Source organism: Ischnura elegans, chromosome 2 (assembly GCF_921293095.1).
Source record: "Ischnura elegans chromosome 2, ioIscEleg1.1, whole genome shotgun sequence".
In the NCBI taxonomy this organism is placed as follows: domain Eukaryota; kingdom Metazoa; phylum Arthropoda; class Insecta; order Odonata; family Coenagrionidae; genus Ischnura; species Ischnura elegans.
The window spans coordinates 94,964,849-94,981,264 of record NC_060247.1 but is presented as its reverse complement, the minus strand read 5'-3'; the positions used below and the strand labels follow the sequence as shown (position 1 = coordinate 94,981,264).

Below are 16,416 nucleotides of genomic sequence, written 5' to 3'. Positions count from 1 at the left end.
CAGCATCCATGCCATGTTATAGTTGGAAAAATTATGCAAGGAATGTACCACCGTGAATTTGATCATAATTTGATCTAGTCCACGGATGCTCGTCTTTTTAATCCGATGATAGAATTTCAACGTCAGGGTTATCACTGATTTCAACGATAGATGCAAGCGTAGTCAGAAAATAAACTTATTTCTCTGCTAATTCGGGAATATTGTCATTTGTGCGTATGATGAACGGAATGGGTACGAGGGGGATGGGGTAGGTGTGGTGGCTCGAGTGTTGGCTTCCCACCCGGCGGGCTCGGGTTCAAATCTCGGCAGTGGTAGAGAATTTTCAGAGGCTGCCCGATCCCTGCTTGAGTGTTGTGTGGAGGACATTTCAAGCGCAGCACTCCGTCCGTCGGATGGGGCGTTAAGCCGTGGTCCCCTTGGCGCCTTTCGTTAAGAGCAGGCTAATGCCGACGCCGGGTTTCTCTCCACCCTTCCTTCCATACCCTTCTCTCATGGCGTAAATGACCTAAGCTATCGGTCGCCTCCTCCAAAAACCAAACCGGAATGGGTCCAATTACGCTTCATTGTAGGATATCTGATGTGGCTATAACTACATTAGATTTAATTCTGAAAAGAACTACTTTTTTGCGTACGATCACTCAGAACGTAAGCGTTCTAAGGTGGTTCGGTTCGGCGCATCGGTAAGCGTCTCGCCGGGTGGGAAAGGAGACCAATGAAGCACATATTTTTACAACACACGGCTGGAAATAGAAATAAATCTATAATTTATTTATAGACAAAGCAATTTTAATGCACACTCAATTTTTACGGGCACAAACGTATTCACATTTTTTCATCACAGACGCATCAAATTTACAAAAATAAAATGCATAAAAGGCAATTGATTCTCAAAATGCAGTGAAAAGACTAATGTAAAACAGAGGCATTGAACACCATAAAAAAACTGATGTGCCCCATGAGCAACATTCCAGACAATTAGTCACTTTCTTTACCTTCAAACTCCTTTTGGATTTGGTAAAGTGTTTTACCTTTGGTTTCTGGAACAAACGCAAAAATCAAAATCGTCCCAAGTACACAAAGCATCCCATACAACCAAAACGGAGCTGAGATATGAATATTCTTGAGAGGGTGAAAAGTTCTCGTTACTACAAAGGCCATCGCCCAGCTTGTGAAAACAGCTGCACAAGAAACAGATCCCTTAGCCGCTGTAGGAAGTATCTCCCCTAGCATAGTATAGGGTATAGGACCCGAACCTAACGAGAAACATATTGCAAAGATTAAAATGCACAAGAGGGGAAGCCAACTCATCTCATTGTTCAAATAGAAAGTATGAAAGTATACGGCCAGCAAGAAGTGACACAAACACATTCCGATGTAAGAACTTATCAAAAGAACCCGTCGACCTGACTTGTCCACGACAACCGCGGCTATGCCAGTTACGACGATCTGCAAGGCACCGAGTAATATTGCCGCGTCTTCACCAGTCAAACTGCTGTTTGCCATCTCGAAGACTTGCTCTGAATAGAACATGACCGAGTTGATCCCGCTCACTTGCAGGAAGAACATGAGCATCAATATGACGAGTGCAGCTTTTCGTGTGGGCTTCGACTGCATCACTCGGATGAAGGATTCCGGCTTGATATGAAGGCTTTCCTGCATTTCCTCGAACTCCTTGTCTGGGTCCTTGTTCGGGCGGAAAAAGACAACTGCCTTCTCGGCGGCGTCCATTTTTTGCTTCTTCGCCAAGAAGTAAGGGGATTCATGCAGGAGGGCCATGGTACAGGCGTTGATTACGGGCCATAGGAGGCAAGCGAAGCACAGGAGGGAGACGGAGAAAAACTTGCCCAGAAGGTAAACGTACATGATCCCAATGTTCAGCATAAATTGAAATAATGTGCACAGGGCTCCTCGCACGTCCGGGGAGGATATTTCGGCGATGTAAACTGGGACAGACATGCTGCAGCCACCGACAGCTGTACCCAGCAGTATTCGCCCGACGTACATCATGGACACGTTCGTTTGTCCGAAGGCAAGAATGAGCCACCCAATTGTGAAGGGAAAAATTTGAATGAGGATCGTCGCGCGACTTCCCAGGTTATCTAGCAAGTATGCGGAGTGGAATGTGGACAAAGCTGCACCAATGGTCATTGACGATCCGATCCAAGACTCCTCTTCGTCCGTGTAGTTTAATTTCGGCAGAACTGGCGACGTCCAGCCCAAAATAGTACCAATTGCTAAGGCACCGCATGCAGCTGATGAGAAGAAAATAAATCAAACTGAAGCGTAATCTCAGAGATATTAATGGAAAATATTTGTGAATGAATACAAACTGTAATAATTATTTGTTAAATGAATAATTTGCAATTGATCACGAAATCGCTAAAATCTCAAGTGTGGAGTATGTTGGTATCGCGAAATTCGCGATTCCAGCCTAGGGAGCAACGATTAGTTAAGTAATAATTCAAAATATTCCTTTCACCTTATTTTTTGTGAAAGGACATCTTTAATTAAAAGCGTAATCGGATTTAATATTATGAACAACCTTAAATGGAAAAAATTACCGCAGTTAAACCACAAATTTAAATAACCATTTTAAGAGCATATGCCTTGAAAGAGGACATAATCATCAACAGATACGTTTTGACATCAAAGCCAAAAGAACTTTAGGTATGAATTTCTTATTATTTCGAAAAGGTAACTCCCATCGAATTGATAGGGATGATAACAAACTTATATTGAACGCGGGGTATACCTTCCTGTAAGAAAGTAGGGATTTTGATTTCGGGGCATACCGTTGAATTAGACCGGACACTATTGTGAGACTACTGTAACAAATAAATTGGTTTCAAATTTTTTTCGATGAAGGGATTTATGTGAGGAGTTATTCCTGTCCACTATCCTATAGAGTGCGGTGCATCAATTTTAATTCGAGATTATGTATTTTCAATTACAATAAGGGGACGAAGCGATAATCTCAAAAATGTCGTAATGCACTCACGTTATCTTATTTTTCTGTGATTGGAAGAAAATTCCTTTCGAATCTTCGCGGAATAAAAATTTTATACTTTGATTTGTACAGTGATGAACTTTGGCTCTACCCGAACAGATAATATCAGTGCAGCGATATAACGGTATCATACAGCAAATCTGGATCTAACGTCACAACTTGGCTCTCGCTTAAATGGCGAAAAACAAACACTACACTTAAATTACTTTATTTCTTAGGATATTACATGAATTATCAGGAAATTTAAATCACGGACGGATAAAACATTTAAAATGACTATATAGTACGCAAAAATGCTTTTACGTTGAGTTTTTTTTTAACCTTTATAGACACCATAAAATTTATTACTTTGCATTCATAATACCAAAATTTTGATATGATCAATAACTTGAACAGTTTTTAAATTGTATTAGATGGTAATATTGAGCCACAGTGTGTAAAGATTGGAATCAAGTTAATAAATACATGTCTAATTGGACAATTGTCTAATTGAATAATCTAGTTGGACTTACGACAAAACAAAGAATATAAGGATTACTACTCTAATCAATCCGTAGTGTAACGCCATAAACTGTTTAAAAATGTATGAGCGTCTTAACTGGTCTTATCTCGAGTGGAGATTCAAATTATCTTCGATCATTAAAAAGACGCAATCTCTTTCTTAGTATTGTAAAATATCTACTCAATTAAACACAAACCATTATCTCCCAAGCATAATAATAATTCAAGCGATTTCTGCGCGGGATGCACTTTACAATTAAATTAAATTTAGTTAGCAATTGAAGCAATTTTCATCGTTATTTTTGGTATTGGAGTTTGATGATTGATTTCGTTCGTTGTGTCTACATCCCATTTTGAGACTTATTTTCATCTCTGGCGCCTCCTACGAGGATGTGGCGACAATCATATAATATAATGCCAGAATGCCAACTTGTGTAGGCCATATTACTTGACTGTTTTTTACAAGTAGAAAAACGTTCGGGAATTTAGCATTTTACCTTAATGTCATTTGAGTCATTTTTGCCAAAGGATTACGAATCGTAGAAATTTGCATATCGTATGGAAATCAATACCCGAAACCAAGCATACCATTCGATTCACATTACGGCAGGATTAAAAATATGACGTACACGAGATTGAAAATGCATAATGTAATCAAGCAAAAAGTGGAACGATCATCGAAAAATTAATACACTTGATCAAAGTTCTGAAAACATTTCCCAAATACCCTCGAAATTATTTTTATCTACGAAGGAAGCACAAGTTGAACTAACTCCCGGAATTTAAAAAATGGAAACACTAATAATTATTTTAAATAAAGTTCACCATTGAGAAGGAAAAAAATATTAAACCGTCAGTATTTTCTATGCATTTGAATATGGAAGCAATTTCACATCTAACCATGAGAATGGAGGTATGAGGATTACGTGGATATGTGCAAGACTTGCAGGGTATGATTTCATTTTTACCTGTGACCCACGTCCAGTTAACAAAATAAGCGAACTAATCATGAGTTATTTTCTAGGAAAGGACAAGTAGTATTTATATAGTCAGCACTAATTCGTCTTTTCAAGTACCTATATGAAATCATTCCTGAATGTGTGAATTGGTTTCAAGGCCGTTACCTAATTGACCGGATATCGCTCTGTGTTCATTGCTGCAAAACTTAATTGATAATAATAATTGGTGCACCTAATTTCAACTTTTACAGATTTAGAAAACCTGATTTCAAATAAATACGCACATAAAAAACAATTTTACGAAAACTTACCGGAGAAGCTGGCCATAATTTCGTTAGATCTCTTTTTAATAAGAGCAATAACACCATCTTTTTCATCCTCGGGTGATTGAACATCCTCAACATGAACAAATTGAAACTTGGGACTTTCAACCTCTTCTAGTTCTTCATCTTGTTCCTCCATTCTAAGTTAGATCTTAGCTGTTGATTGTAAATATGACGCTTTGTTCATTCCAAGATCAACAAATTTTCCATGATTAATGGAAATCAATGACTCGCTGGCGTCGCAGCCTTGACAACAGATCCAAACCAACCACCTGGAAAAATTGATGAACGAATTGCAATTAATAATTTTTTCAATCAAAACATTTACAAAAATGTTCATACAATATCTAAATTCCATTTCTAATGCAGCATATATTTTTGTGATGGATTCAGAGTAAATTGCGTAAAATTTGAAATAAAAATATATAAAATAATGGTAAAACTAAAAAAGAATGGAAGTACGTAAATATAATAGAAAAATTGATACACTTAAATGGTCATCATTTTCTCCCCTAAAGGAACGGGCTTCAGTCAGTAATTAAATAAATAGGAAAAATACACTAAATAATTGGGGACCAGTTGCCTCAATGTTTATCCTGACTTCTTTAAATTTAGTTCTGGTAGCAGTATTGGAAATGGTCGCCAAAATTACGCCACATACCAATATTGTTCAAAACCACTGTGATAATTGCGACGCATTATTTCATGTTACTGAACACCATATGGGCTGCTATTTCGTACTGCCCATAATGATGTGCCTGGGTTATGCTGACCCGTAATGGTTTTTAGCTTCCAATGGTTAATTTTGACTAAGCTATTACAGCATTAAACATCGAAAAGTGTCGAGTAATGCATTCGCATAGATTAAAGAAATATTTATGTAATTATTTTAAATAATTATAGCCTTCATAATTCGGCCATCTTCAGCCGCACTCAAGCGCAGGCTATCCTCAAGCAATATACGTTTGAAACTTAGAGTGCTTGTTTAAAATTAGCAAGTTATATGTGATTAGAAATACAATAATATTACCAATGATCTTATTTTTTGTAAATGTCTTAATACTGTTAGTATTTACTTCTCTTTATTTTTTTGGCCTCTTTTTTCGGTTTTAAAAAATTATAAAACTTGAGATTATGGGTCCTTTTAAAAAAAACACATGTGCCGACATTGTATTAACCAGTTACTGGCCCTCCGATTTCCAGTTGGTATGAGTTTTGCCTAGTATAAGCCGTGCACTCCTAGAAACTATACTTATTAAATAGTTACGTCCAAAGAATGGAACTTCCGCTATACTTTAGTCTAATCTCATTCAGAAGAAACTGTTCCTTTATCGTCATTATTGTAAATTCATTTCGAGTGTTAATATACTCTTATAGAAAATACCTACATATATCTTTTCTTATCCCTCCTCTTCTTTCCTTCTCTTCTTATCATCAACATTTGAAGAAAAATTATTGGCATAAGCACTGAAAAATACAGAAATTGTCTGCAACCCAACACCACGAAAATGAAATTAAAAGTACAGCAAATCCATACCTGCTAAACTGAGAAAACACACACACTCCAAAATGCACCCGAGGCAATAAGTCACACACAAAAGTAATAACAAAATCAGTGAAAAAGTGTAGCGTATCGACATGGTGTTAAATTAAAGCAAGAATCTTAATTATTACACGCTAATAAATCATCGAAACTGTAATAAATAAATAACAGGAAAATAAACATGCTATAATTCGGTATATTCCGTCTTACATTTGAGAATGACATATATTTACAAACAAACGAAATATTTGCAGCGCGTAACCAAGGAAAACAATAGCAGTGAGGGAAACAACAACAAAGCAGAGAAGCTGAAGCGGCGCTGATCATATTGTCCTAAAAGTTTTACAAACCACTTTTATTTTCTGGGATGAAAAGTCCGTAATGTTCGGCATTGTTAGTGATTTAGTTAAGTTTCCATTACAAGTAATTCAAACGATCGAGTGTAAATTCTATTCCTGTATCAAATATGGTTCTCAGTTGAGTTCAGATAAATTCAAGTTTTTTCATGGTTTAAGCCAACTGCAAATCAGAAGGCGACATATATTTTTTACAAACTCATGATTTATTTCCCCTATACTCCAATATTAGTAGCAAAACAAAGTCCAGTGTCAAGGTATTGAACTTTCCGGAAAACCTCTTTTAATATTTGAGGTGGGCAAATTTTTCCTCCTTCCCTTTTATAAGCCACTTGCTCTCAGTACGCAAGACTAGCGCGCCGGGCTTTCATTCTAGATCCCGCTCACGGCCTCATAAAAGCGTTCCAGTGAATAAAATATGGTACCAGAGGGTATTTTCTGGTGACTGATTAGTTCTGGTGATTGGTTACTTTAAAAATTTTCACTATGGAGTTATAAAGTAAGAGTATTTTGGAAAATTTAATCTTTCCCGTGAGAATTGGTCGAAAAAAAAACAATGACACTCCAAGTACAGGATCGAAGTGCAAATACAAAAAATAATTAAATTATTTCTTACGGTCAATAACATTAAGATGGTATATTTGTGCTAGCTACCCTCTACAATTCCCTGGAAAATAATCTTTTAATAGCAAAATAGGTATTCATTTCCACATCTTTCATCTCGTCCCTCTGTCACTATTTATGTCCACTTATCATCCAGATTTTTTTTCACCGGACAAGCATGCCTTATTGAATTCCATTCATTTCAGGACGTAATCATTTCTCACCTAATCGATCCGTATGGTTTCAATCATTCTGCTTTGGCGCTAAATTTTGAAAGCTTCCACTCAGTTAATAATTGTCTGTTCATCTTTTCCATGGTGGCCATATTTGAGTTCTTATGGGATATTTCTTACTTTTTTGTTAATATTACCTGTTCTGTGCCGTCTCCTCTTTTCCATATGACAGAGTTGAAATTACGACTCCTTATCCAAAGTTATCAATCAAGTAACGTTACATGTAAGAATTTTTTATATCCCACTATTGATATCAGTAGTTACTATTATTTTATTATTCTCTCCTTATAAAAAGATTTACGATCCGTTGATAATACACATCATTCTAATCAGTGAGAAGAGAATCACGGTGGTTAAAAGGAAAATATTGAAATATGTACATACGTCACATTGATATAGAAAATGATGAATTGATACATTTTTCATAACTATACGACTGAAAAGTTTTTCATTACTTACGTAAATATTAAATATTTTTACGAATAATCTAAATGAGAAGTTATAAACAACAACCTCGTTTGGTTTTTTCTTCCACTAATCATTCATGAATTTCAAATGCTCTCCTATCATGCAATTAGCTGGGAGACTCTTAATTAGAGGCCGTCTATCTCCTATTATACGAATTATTACCAGTAATTATCATCACAACTAATTTTCAAGATTCTCTTGAAATGAAAGACCATAGTCAGACTTAAAATTCCTTTTAGTCTTTGGAGTCCACCTCGGTACGGTTCAATTCTGTAAAAGTTCAATATTTCATTGTGGTAAGGTTCACGAAATCTACTTTTTCATATATTACAACTTCTCATTGTCAATGAAACTATTGTGTAGAAACCGGCTGAACAAAAATAAAACCTGTGGAACATTACAAGGTATATTTATTTAACCGTGAAAAAACGTCTTCTAGACATTTAAATCCAGTAAATGACTTAGAGTATGGTTATCTAGCTAAAAAAGTGATAGAGTCAAATAGTCCCGTGCTAAGTTCCTGGAGCCATCTTGAACTTTTTGAGACTTTCTTCATTAGCCTTTCCCATCGATAGAACATCTCCCTCGATTTTGCTTGCTTTGCTCATTCTTGCTCAGTAATTATTGCTCTCAATAGTATTTGTTCTTTTTTATATAATATTCATTAAAATTGTGTTTCGAAGGGAATTTTCCATTTTGAGCACTTATGGTTCGGCTACCTTCGCTAAGGAATTTGAAATTACTGGTGTCAATGAATAGGTCAAATAGATGATTCAGTCCAGCGTCTCAGGTTCCATCTTAAATGGCGAAGAACTCTTTATCAAGACATTGATTAATCATGAAGTGTTGTCAGTTTATCTTATTTTCCTCCAACGAAAAGGTCCAAAGTGTCAACCGGACGCCAAAAGATATAGACCTAATTAGAGTTTAGACTTCCCAAAAACCAAACATTAGCCCACTTTAGACGTGAAAGATAGGCTTTATACTACAGCTTTAGCTACATTCCGTAGCAAAAGGATTATTTCAGATACCATCTTTGAGAACACTCATTATTCCTATGTATTCCCTTCTTATTTTCCCTCGTTTTTTTCTCCAGACATTTCCTTTGCAACGTAAGCCCATTAAGATATTGTTCCTGTCATCATTTCTCTTCTATGGCATCACTTCCCATACTCCCTACCTCTATTATCCTTAATACTTATCACTTGCTCTATTTGGATACTAAACAGGAATGAATTTAGTATCATTTTCCATTGTTTATAAACTTTCTTTCATCTTTATATTTACATATTTTTGTCTGTATTTTAGCTGTGCATTAATCTGGCTAAATATACTCTTCAGAAACATTTGAGTTAATTACTTTCATTTTCTCGTCCTTCATGGTAAGGATTTGTATTTTGGAAACTGTCTTAGTTTAGGATTGGCCATAACTTCGATGCCAGATTGCGTTGTTCATATTCATTTACCCATGATTACTTTGCATTGTAAAAAATATTTCTTCATGCTACTCGCCGTACTCGCCTTACTGAAGCAATGAAGTGTAAAATCTCGGACGGCAAAAATGTGTCGTTTGCAAAATTTAGCTATTGGGGTGCCTAAGAGCATTTTAAGTAAGAGAATTGAAGTTAATTTGGTTCATGTGATGGGCTATATGCGGAGAGATATCACTATTTGTAATCAATCTTAGTTTATTTATTTATTGGATATTTCGTAGTTGGCAGGGATTTATCAAATAATCTAGGTCTAAAAATAATAAATACAAAGGGTTTTATGCGTTCATTTTGATATACTTGCACCAGTGAATAGTGTAAGAATCCTATCTATACCAATTAATGCACTATAGAGAGGTAAAAAAAATAATTATAGTGAGTATACATTCAGTTTTTGTACGACCCACAAACAACGAAATGGTTTCTTTTTTTGCTATTCTAGCAATGTAGCTTTTTCTCTAGTGACTCTTTAAAACCTCGTATTTCACAAATTAGCAAGACAAGTTTCCTAAGAACGGTAAAAACGTAAATTTTTACGTTTAGTAGGAAGTGTACTTCAGAATGCATATCTCCGCACCTACCTGTACAATATATTCAATTGATAAATAATAATAATCTACTATACTATCTAATAAACTATCTAAGTATTTAATTCCTATCAGCATGGAAAACTATCGATGAAACGCAATAAATATTAATGGAGAAATGTGGATGCTTGAAAAATTTTGAATTCCAGAGATACCTAGGAATTTACATTTCAAATGCACGACGCTGGAGCAGATGAGCCATTTATCTCTTATCTTTAATATATTTACACTCTAAAAGTTGATTTTGAATCGACATCGCCTCCCACTATCTTCGTTTATAGTGGGAGATAGTCTTATGTCCTCTGCATCACAATAAAAAAAATCGTTTCTCATTGATAAAATATTAATTGAAACAGTATTTCGGTAAATATCCGAAAGGTCAATCAAAATTTGGATATTGGAGTTGAGTTGATGTTTATGTATCACGTTCACTGTGGCACAAATTATCAAGTGCTTTCTTTTGTGTGTCCAGGGTAGTAATGTGAAATACACCGGTTTGACGAGAATAATGCATCTTGTTGAGTGGTTGGTGTTAGAAAGAAAATGTGCGTCAAAGCTTCACAACAAGTCTAATTGCAACAAATAAGGCTTACCGTAATCTCTTTGCTGGATATTGCACTCGATAATTACGTATTTTAATTCAGTATATAAATACCTGTTTATATGATACATTAACACGTATGAGTCAATGTCTGATTACATGAACGATTTTGGTGGACCGGAACGGAACATGTACGAATGCATGCAGAGGTCGATCCAGGATTTTTTAAGGGGGTATACAAGGATCTGATACACAAAATAAAATGAACGTAATGATAACCGTATAAAATATCTTGTCTATTTTTAAGCGTCTTTAAGCGTCATCACACGTGCCCCTGTGCCCCCTAACCCCTAACTTCCGCCTATGAATGCATGAATCAAATTAGAACAGGTTCTATTTTCTTTTAATGCATTCGCAGAAGTTGGGTGGTTATACGCTCAATTTTGGCGTTCATTCTCGTGATCATACATTTTAGACATTAACTTGTCGGAGCTAATGTAGCTACCGAGTGAACGGGCCTTTGTAGAAGTTCTAGCTTAAGCATAGGATATTTTTTGAGTGATGGCATAATATATATTTGATTTCAACAAAAAATTATATATGTAATTTGCTACATCGTAAGACTCATAGCTTTTAAAGCTATTATCTTAAAAATATATATTCTGTGTACTTTTTCCTAATATGCTTTTTAATCGCGACTGACAATGGCTTAGGAATACTCGTATGACACCTTTTTTAAATGGAATATGCGAAAATCATTTGTTGCGAATCTCGGCCAAGCTGCGTAAGTGGTGGATAATTGTGCGCTCTCAAAATTGGCAATGTTTTGCTTGACGGTGTCAGATACGCCTCTATGCTCGAAATTTTTGGATAGAAGGGTCATAGTTTGGCCATATCTGGGAGAAATTTCCATAAAATATTGATCTATTTGGTTTTTTCCCTCACTCCTCCTAATTGGCAGATGAGCGATTCACCCTGAGGTCCAGATGCACAACTTGTTTTCATTTAGCCAAGTTTTCGCGAGAAAATCATTTTTTCCGATCCTACCCACCATATTTCCTCCAAATTGTAAAAAGAATCTTACCACCTCTCTAAATGAATCCTTGTGCGTATAACAACGACCTCTGGCACACAGCATTGGAGATTTTTAATTGCGGGGAAGAAGGTGAGCAAATAATGGTTCGTCACGTATTTCCCTTCGGGAAATGAAGGCGATGAAGGTCGTCCGTGACGCCTTTTGTGTTTTCCAACGATCTCATCGGAGCAGAATGATCGGCCGAAGAGGGGCTTCTCTCTATTTCCGTTCTCGCACCCCTCGCCCGCTCGTCTGTCAACAAGGTCGACTCGAGAGTTCATCTCCTTGCTCCCTTACCTGGCGATTGTTAATTTCATTTAACAAATCCTAATTAAATACTTTGAGGACCGGCATTACCTACCCGTTGGCCCCAATCATACTCGTCTAGCTCGCAGAATTGCAATTAACTTAGGCATGTGGAAGTTTAGTTGCCAATTATTGAGGTCGGATTTGACTTGGTATCTCTACGTCAATATTACACTAAAAGGATGAATAACTTGGAATAATAGCTATCTGTAGAAATTTGAAATAGTTTGAATTACGTCAACAAGTACACCAGTTCCGTCATAATCCAAAAGTTATTATTGCTAATGCTTTGAGAAGACAGTCGTTTGGAGGCGATTTGGACAATATGTTAATCATTTTAAGGAAATATTTTTATGACTGGTCAAACGATTTGGATCTAAGAGAGAAGAAAAAAATTCACGTTAGTTGTCATGAGGCTCCTTTATCGTTTCAAAGTTAAGGGAAAATTTCTCATTGCATTGTTGGAAATTCCACCTTTATACATATAGCAAGCAAAAAATAGCCACAAACAATATAAACTCAGCAAAAAAAGAACTTGTATAAACACAAATAAAATCGTGTGAATTTGATGAATGTCGAAAATATAATGCAAAGCCTTGATTATGTAAGCAAATGCGTTACAATTTATATTTTCTTTGAGGTAAAATTGTGTTGGGCTAGTATATCTTGAACAAAATGCGTCGTGCAAAAATAAATTCAGTTTAAACATTGAAATGCCTTATTTAGCAAATATGAATAGCGTTCACTACATCGCGCCCCTTATCGTCGAGTAAAATATCAATTCCGCGATTGGAACTTGGGAGTGCGTTAAAGAATCCCATTATCTTGTAGAACTAGAATTTGTTATATAAATTAACTATAATCACTAAAACAATTTTAAAAAATACATCTATTTTTATGGTTAACATCCTCCTAATTTCTAAGTAAAATAAAGAAAACGTGTAACGTAAAAATGTTAAAATAAGATTTCTCAATTATGAAAACTGTCCTAAATCCAAATTTCTGAAGATATCTTGTTTACGTGAATCATATACGCGAAAACCAATAAATATCTTTCAATGATGGTATAAATATAATCTCATTAAATACAAATATGAATACCTATGTGCATAATATGTACTTAAGCGACATTTCTTCATGCATCTTCCGAGGTTGTTTCTTGGTCTTTTGTAATGTTACTCTATTCCTTAGGCTATTGGTTATTTTATTTCAAGGGGTTTGATTAGTGTCGTTATCTCACTCACTCTGGATGAATTATATCGATAAAACAAAAATAAGTGAGTAGATGATGGCTGGTGTGTAAGTGGGAAAATAGATTTGTAATCACTCAAGAGAAGTAGTTAGCTATATGAGAATCAATCACAGCAACTGCGCTTGGAGAGATTTAAGAAACCTACTTATCACGTAAATAGATACTTACCTTTGATGAGCTAACCAAAGATTTTCGCAAGTGGAATCTGTATGAGTGATAAAATATAGTAAGAATAGAGGAAATAGCTGTCAGCTACCAATCAACGCTGATATTAGCCTCTTCTGGAAAAGGTATGCTTCCTGATATTGCTGTTTCATGGAATATGCTTTGTTCAACTGGTGAGATATGGCGTCCAAGAGACTCGTCCATTCATACAGCCCTTATGAATCTCAAGCTATTAAAATGGACTTATCGTTATATTCTCTTAAGCAAAAAGTTACGTTTTAACAACGGGTTGGAGTAAAGTAGAGGTGAATTCTTCTTTGCGTTTTTCTCATATATTTAGATCGAAATTGCCAAGTGAATAATGTGATTTTTCGAGTATTATTTAATTTAGAGCAATTATTCGCGATGGCTCCTTAAAAAAATTTCTTATGCATATTTTTCAAATAATGCAATATTATAAATTTTTTCCCTAATAAAATCATTTCTAAGATGAATTTTTTGAATTGAATGCTTATAAGCTTATCAAATAGACTTATTATAAATTAATTTTAATTTAGAAATTTCAAAACAAATTTAGTTTCCATAGCAACAATCTATTCATGTCTGTGCTTGACGTGAATCGACTTCTTCAGCTTTTCTTTTCAAATTATGCTATTGTAACATAACCAATGTAAATAGATAATTCGTGGCTCAATCATAGGTATGTATAGCTATAAGAAAAATTTATTTATTACAAAAATAGATTTGAAAAGAATGCATTAGGAAAATAGTATTATAAAAAGTATAATTAAAAACATTGTTGTAAATGGTAATTTAGAGAAAATTGATCTGGAATTTTTGCGATTTATTTTGAAATTTAATAAGGCATCAGAACACAATATTCGAGGATCAGTATGAGCTCGCCATAAATCATTCCATTTTTGTGTTTAGTTATTTCTTTGACAAGGTATCCCCCCTTCAAATCTGGGGCGGAATTCTGTACACGGATACCGACGATCGTCGGTGTCGGTAGCTACCGACGATCGTCGGTCGCACCGATAGAAATGTGATTCACAAAACCCCGCTACCGACAGATTGTCGGTGCAACCGACAAATTCGTGACGTAATGCTTTTGTCGGTACGAAAGTGGCACCCGCACGCGAGGCTAGGCGCCTCGACCAATCATATTTCTCCTTTGTTTGAATTAAACAAATGCGGCTCCGAAAACGCCATCTGTTATTCGTCAGCCCGCGAAAAAGTTAAAAAGAGTTGATCACTGCTTTGTGAAATATTTACGATGTTTAATCACTCTGCGAACACAATTTCTTACTCCCGTTGGTGCGATGTGGCTTGTATTCCGAGATTTTGCTGTATTTACCATCGGATTTTTTCTAGCCCAAGTAAAAAAGACTTTATATTCAAGGATTCAACGGTCGTTGATAGAAGAACACCGGCAACATTAGGTGCTCAATGTATTGGAATTTTCAAGTATAATTGTCTTGAAGAGGACTTTGTCTGCTACATAATTGTTCACCTACGCTTATTATAATTGTATTCTTGGGATTAGCAGTGACGAAATTATTTTTATTAGTATTGTAACAATGTACCTTCATCTTGAGCCACGGCTTGTTTACATCGTTTGCCTCATTGTTCGCCGTAAGTCCGATACTTCCACAAGGGTAATTATTTAATTAGAAAACATTTTTGTCGCTTGAATTCACATTTTGGGCTATTTAAAATACATTATTTGGGAAAAACACCGAGATTCCGCGGATGTCACGGAAGGTATCATCGCGTCAAGTGTTGTGATTGTGAACTTGAGTGACATACATTACGCTATCTATTTGGAAGTGTTAACTTTTGCATTTTGATACCATTTGTGTGTTATTTCAAACTTTACGTTGATATGACTTTGACTAAATATGCTTGATCAGTGTTAATTTGTGATATACCGTTGGAAGTATGAAGGTTTTCTCGTGTTGAAATTAAATTTTTGTAGTTTTATGATGAATAATTCATTAAATGTTTCCTTGTTTCGTGCAATCATTCTTTTTATTTGCCCCTTTCTACGGATGGAATACACGGTACGTACCTACTCAGTGCTCTTATAGTAATAATGAAAATCTATCTTGAAGTCCCGTACGGTGTTTGGTTAGTATGGTGAAGTAAATTCAGCATTAATTTTACTGGAAGTTTTGTGCACCGGTAACGACGTCAAAGAGTGAGAGGAGTTAAGTGATGCCATTTATATTCTTCTAAAATATAGTAGCAATATGCTTTTTCTATTTCGTCGTTGCTGTCTGATGTTCTCAAGAATACTTACAAAGGTAGGAGAGTTATTTTCATTATAAACCCCATGCTCAGACGCTCACATAGGGTATTGAAGTTAATATAAAAGTGAACGACATGTCCACGTATATATTTCATTGAAAGTGCATCAATAGGCATTCGTTTTTATTGAACATATAAATTAATTTCGGATCCAAACTTTACGAATCAACAATAGATACATATCGTGTCTTGTTGTGAGTAATTTAAAAGCAAAGCAATACGTTACATACTTAAAATTACGGAATATTTATAATGTAAAATACCTTACGCTATTGGAACGCATAATGTAATATACGTGTAACATTGGCAAAGTTAAATACTGCTCCCACTATGTAAATTTTATGTTTCAAGTGTTTAATCAATCATTTTTATTATAAATAACATACAATTTGAGCACTTACACGGATCTAGCGTCGTAGATTATGATTTAAAATCGTCAGCTTAGGCCGAAAAGTGTAAACAAAAGTCCGCCATGTTGCTAAAAATTTGTCGGTAGGTCCTACCGAGCGTTTTGAAATCGTCGGTATATACCGACGGGTTTACCGACAACTGTCGGTGGGATAACGACAATCGTCGGTAAAACGTGTCACCTGAATCGCTCGCACCGAGACTTATCGGTAGGACCGGCTTACCGACACCGACAATCGTCGGTACGGTGTACAGAATTCCGCCCCTGGTCTTTATACCTTTATATAGC

The 16,416-nt window shown here is 35.6% G+C and overlaps 1 protein-coding gene across 1 annotated transcript; it reads right to left on the bottom strand.

Moving 5' to 3' along the window:
* Positions 1 to 740: 740 nt before the first annotated feature.
* LOC124154195 (facilitated trehalose transporter Tret1-like) lies at positions 741 to 5,056 on the bottom strand. Its single transcript, XM_046527763.1, has 2 exons — positions 4,779 to 5,056; positions 741 to 2,252 (listed from the first exon to the last, which is right to left on the bottom strand). The coding sequence occupies exons 1-2, from the start codon at positions 4,927 to 4,929 to the stop codon at positions 976 to 978; spliced, it is 1,428 nt and encodes a 475-aa protein (XP_046383719.1). The 5' UTR covers positions 4,930 to 5,056; the 3' UTR covers positions 741 to 975.
* Between the last annotated feature and the right edge of the window lie 11,360 nt (positions 5,057 to 16,416).